Source organism: Astatotilapia calliptera, chromosome 17, assembly GCF_900246225.1.
Source record: "Astatotilapia calliptera chromosome 17, fAstCal1.2, whole genome shotgun sequence".
NCBI lineage: Eukaryota > Metazoa > Chordata > Actinopteri > Cichliformes > Cichlidae > Astatotilapia > Astatotilapia calliptera.
In genome coordinates, this window is record NC_039318.1 from 16535445 (window position 1) to 16540670 (window position 5226).

A 5226-nucleotide genomic window follows, 5' to 3' on the forward strand; every position below is an offset into this window, starting at 1 on the left:
TTTTTCTTCTCCAATGTGTGAACAGATTCTGATGTAACAGCCTGTGTACTGTTTCCTATGTGAATCTTACACTAAAATCCAAAGGATGAGTTGTTTATGCCCCATGTGCTTCAGTGCTGAACTGCACAGCATGTATCTGACATTTGGAGTTTCACCACATCCACTGATGCTCTGGTACATACAGAACATGCAGAGCAGAGCAGGACAGTTTTTGTGCCTCATGTTTTCAGACGATGTTAGCTCACACACTTTTCTGAAGTTACTAAAAGCGCTTTTAAGGCATGAGAACTCAGATTTGAATCCACAATGAACTTACACTTTAAATCAAGCCTAATGGAACCGATGAAGGTGCGAGTCACCTCATCACAGAGATCGTTACTGAGTGAAAGACGGTACAGACATCAATTTACACTAATAATAATAATAATGGATTGGATTTATATAGCGCTTTTCAAGGCACCCAAAGCGCTTTACAATGCCACTATTCATTCACTCTCACATTCACACACTGGTGGAGGCAAACTACAGTTGTAGCCACAGCTGCCCTGGGGCAGACTGACAGAAGCGAGGCTGCCATATCGCGCCATCGGCCCCTCTGGCCAACACCAGATCTCAGTGGCACTAAGTGGCAGCTGCAGGTCGAGGTCGGCCTCTTGTATCACAGCTGGTGACTTTGAATGTGATCCAGCTCTCAGACAATTACTCAGTCTAATTGGCTGCTGTGGTTTCTTCACAGCTCTCAGATCTGCTAAGATAAACACCTGGTTAAACTTTGCGATTGTTACAGCGAATGGGATGAGTTGTGTGGAGAAAATAAAGGAGGATCCAAGCGCAGGCACTCGTGGAGGTACGAAGGAGATTTATTGTAAAAATAAAACACAAGGTGGAAATGGCAAACAGAACTAAAGATAATCTGAACTGGGAACAACAAAACTACTAAACATGAAGGTGGGTGAGCAGAGGCACATGGAGGTAAATCGCAGGGAGAACACAAGGATGAAACAGGAGATTTACAGACCAACCAGCAACTAGCAAACGAGTAGATGTTGTCATGGTCCGGGTGAATACGGGGTGTTTCCACTCTGCTGGGCTCCACCTTCAGACGGAGACTCCAATCAGCTTCCACACCTGGTTCCAATCAAGTCACCTGCATATAAGACCAGCGTTCATGACAGACCCCTGCCAGATCTTCTGCTAACACATGTTAGTGCTAGGCCGCCAAGCCCTTGCGAGAACTCTGGAGTACTGTTTTTTCTCCTCCTACGTTTTCTTTCCTTTTTCGCCATAGGACCCATCTGCCTGCCTCCCTGCTCAGCTCCCCACTCCAAGCCTATTCTGGATCTGCTTTGGACACTCCTCACCCGGAACCCCCTGGACACTCCCTCCTCGATTGACACTTCAAATCTGCAACGCGTAAGCCCAAACCACCATAGCCTAATCCTCCAGCTGTGATTCATTGAGACTTCCACTGACTACTTTCCTCCTCTCATCATAGTGACTTCACACCTCCCTCCAAGCCGCTGCCCCCTTTCTCCATTCCCCGGATCCCTCTGTGGAATCCAGCCCTCAGAGTTTCTCGTTCACAGTTTTGCCTCACAGTTTTCCGCTCATAGCTTTCACAGTTCATAGCATGCATAGGTTATAGCATTCTTAGTTTTCTGTTTTGTAACTTCGCTCAGCTCTGTAAATAAACTTTGTGCTCACGCCCGTTTTGCCTCCCTCTGTGTCTGCATTTGAGTCCACAACCACTGCCTGGCCCTCTCGGCCGTAACAGATGTGACTTAAATACACACAGGCTGTATCCCACTTCAGGGTCTGCAGCCTTAAAGTACGCAGCCTTAACGGTCCACAAGGGCCGCGTACTCAAAGACCGCTAAGGCCGGAAGTGCGAGGTTTCTGAAATGGGACGGTCTAGCCTCCGTCGCGCTGCCCAGGTTGCCTAGCAACCATGATACTAACAGCTGGAAACGTTTCATACAGCATTGTTTGACAGAAATGAAGGAGAACATATTTTGTTCATTTGTTTGTTTGTTTCTACGTGAGCTTTGATCATTCTCTGTAAGATTAAGGTCAGCTAATGAACGGCGTATATTTTAAATATAGCTGTCGAAATTAACGCGTTAATTGCGATAATTAAATTTTGGAATTAATTACGTTAGAATATTTAACTATTTAGCGCAACACGCAGATAAGTCGCTCCCATAATTCCACTTGATTTGTTTACCGCGCCACTGAAAATGGAGAAGCAGGAACAGGATGGCCTTCTGGATGGGGAATTTAAATACAAGAAGAACATAGATGGGACAATAAACAAACGCGTTGTAATTTGCACTCACTGTAGTAAAGAGTTTCAATTTCACCGTTCAAATTCGACCTTAAAATACCACCTTAATGCCAAACACGCGTTTGTCGGGGCAGCAGCTTCACCCGGCCTGCGTCAGACCACTCTTAGTGAACGCAGGCCACTCGGTAAGTCTTCTTTGGACAAACTGACCGACAATATAGCCAAATGGATAGCAAAGGACTGTAGACCGCTAAGCATTGTGGAGGACAAGGGCTTTGCGGATGTTTTAAAGGTTGCATCTCAGGACGCGTCCTACAAGCCCCCAGCGAGAAGCACAATAACAATTCGAATCCACGAACTGTATGAAACGGAGAAAAGGAAAAAAGAAGAGGCTTTAGTTCACACAGAATGCGTGGCTCTGACAGGAGACCACTGGACATCATTCAGTAATGACAATTACCTGGGAGTTACTGCGCATTTAATCACTGAAGCCTGGGGTCTGACATCCTTTGCGCTGACTATAATGAAAACGGAAGAGCGGCACTTTGCGGAGGCTTGTGCAGAGCAGTTCCAGACTGTTGCTCGCAGGTGGAGAATTGAGGAGAAGGTGACAACAGTAGGCACGGACAGTGCCCGCAATATGATCGCCGCGGCTCGCATCATGCCATTCAATCACATGCCGTGTACCGCGCACATTCTACAGAGATGCATCACAGTGAGTCTCGCAGACAGTGGCTTTGTCACTGCGCTGGCCAAATGCCGCAAAATTGTTGGCCATTTTAAGCACAGCCCAGCAAACACAGCAGAGCTGAACGCAGAGCAGGTGTCACTGGGGCGCAAGCAGGAGCCGTTGGCCCAGGACGTGCCTACGCGCTGGAACTCCACGCTGGAGATGGTGAAGCGCTTGATCCGCAACCAAACTGCAGTAACCGCAACTCTGGATAAACAAAAGCATAAACTTGTCCTCCTGACGCCTCCAGAGTGGGACAAACTCCAGAGACTGGAGACACTTCTAGAGCCCTGCAGGTGAGCCTGTCATTGTGACCATAATTGTAGGTTTAGATTAAATGTATCAAACATACATCTTAAATCAGTTTTGTTATTATGAAAATGTCTTATTTAAAAAATAAATGAAATCAAATATTTTATTAATATTACCTAGTATTAAAAAGCTTTTTTAAACTTGCTGTCTTATCTGTGTGTGTGTGTGTGTGTGTGTGTGTGTGTGTGTGTGTGTGTGTGTGTGTGTGTGTGTGTGTGTGTGTGTGTGTGTGTGTGTGTGTGTGTGTATTCCACTGCAGATATGTGACTGAACTGCTGGGAGGAGAGGCCTACGTCTCCTGCTCTGTAGTTCTACCAGCCTTCTGCCACCTGCGCCGTGTCATGGAAGTAACTGATGAGGACCCTGCATATGTGGTGAGGTTTAAAGAGAAGTTTAAGGAAGACCTTGCTTCCCGCCAGGAACATACCAACTATGCATGGCTCCAGATCGCAACTGCACTGGACCCACGTTTTAAAGACCTACGCAGTGTGCCCAAGACTGACAGAGAAGCAGTGTGGACCACACTGGCAGGCATGCTGCATGAAGACTCTCCTAGAAGATCACACACTGCAGAAGAAGGTCCAGCCAAGAAGAGGCTGAGCCTGCTGCAGATGGACTCTGACTCTGAGTCAGAGGAGGAGGTACAGCAGGACAGAGCCATACAGCGCTACAGAGCTCGCAGATACCTGGCCACTCCTGCCTCCACAGTGCCCTGTGAGAGGCTGTTCTCTGTAGCAGGGCACATTGTGAACAAGAAGAGGTCTGCTCTGCACTCAGAGAACGTGGACAAGTTGGTTTGTCTCAGCAACTGGCTGAAGGATGAGTAGACCAGAGGACCGTGTGTTTAGAGCTTGTTCTATGGTTGAATGTGATTTAAACAATACTTTTCACTGTTGTTCATATTTTTTTTGCACTAATCTACCTTACCCAAAAGGATGATTGGAGATTTTTTCTATTTTGCCTGTTGAATTAGGCCTATGTTCTGTGAACTTGAAGATGTATATGGATAAAACAATGTGCTAGATTTAAACGGGTGGAAAACATTCAGTAAAAATCCCTCACAATTATTTGAAGCTCTGTTCTGCTTGTACTGCTTGTACTCACAATTAATAATAAATAAAACAAACAAGTGTGTTAAAAACCACTATCTGTCCCGATTTTTACACATATATACACATATATTTCGAGTTGCGATTAATCAATTTTTAGGCTGTGATTAATTCGCTTCCAGCACAACACCCAGCCTACGTCAGACCACGCTGAGTGAACGCAGGCCACTCAGCGTGGTCTTAGCATTAAATAACACTAACAAGTGTGTAAAAATCCGCTATCTGTCCGTATGTTTGCACACATTTTGGTCATATTTCGAGTTGCGATTAATCATGATTAATTAATTTTTAGGCTGTGATTAATCTGATTAAAAATTTTAATCATTTGACAGCCCTAATTTTAAAGTAAAGGCTTTAAAACCAAGTTAGTACAAACATCACTAACGATATTACATGCTGCAAAATAATGTTTAATATTGAGTATCTACTGTTATATTCCCATATATCATCGTGATGTTGTTTATTGTATTTCTCTCGTTTTCTTCTGCTTGTTTTCTTTTTTCTTTCTCAACAGGTGATCCAGGTGATTGATATATGTATTTTTTTTGTCTGCTTATTTACCGGTGTTTTTTTGCCCTTTATCCCTGTCCCTCTTCTCCGCTGTTTTCTCCCTTTTCTTTTCCTCATTCAAGTCTGTCCCGTATCTAGCAAGTGAAAATAAAAAATAAATAAAATAAACAATAAAAGGTGAATCAAATAGACCATTAAGGGAAGGCTGGGATGGTCAATTTGGTAAAGTAAATCCGTTGGGCATCTTTCTTCACCTTTAGACAATAATTCTGATGGCAGAA

The 5226-nt window shown here is 44.5% G+C and overlaps 1 protein-coding gene and 1 long non-coding RNA gene across 2 annotated transcripts; both read left to right on the plus strand.

The window, feature by feature from the left end:
- The first annotated feature begins 686 nt into the window (after positions 1–686).
- LOC113008842 (uncharacterized) lies at positions 687–1774 on the plus strand. The gene is made up of 3 exons (XR_003270072.1): positions 687–1203; positions 1289–1413; positions 1496–1774. It is a non-coding gene; the product is annotated as an uncharacterized LOC113008842 (long non-coding RNA).
- A 334-nt stretch (positions 1775–2108) lies between these two features.
- On the plus strand, positions 2109–4723 carry LOC113008817 (zinc finger BED domain-containing protein 1-like). The gene is made up of 2 exons (XM_026146630.1): positions 2109–3310; positions 3586–4723. The coding sequence occupies exons 1-2, from the start codon at positions 2238–2240 to the stop codon at positions 4151–4153; spliced, it is 1641 nt and encodes a 546-aa protein (XP_026002415.1). The 5' UTR covers positions 2109–2237; the 3' UTR covers positions 4154–4723.
- The last annotated feature ends 503 nt before the right edge of the window (positions 4724–5226 follow it).

Excerpts from the sequence above, each read along its gene's own strand:
- LOC113008817 (XM_026146630.1), top strand. The coding sequence starts at position 2,238 with ATGGAGAAGCAGGAACAGGATGGCCTTCTGGATGGGGAATTTAAATAC. Across the intron at positions 3,311-3,585 it reads ACACTTCTAGAGCCCTGCAG|ATATGTGACTGAACTGCTGG; the intron begins GTGAGCCTGTCA and ends ATTCCACTGCAG.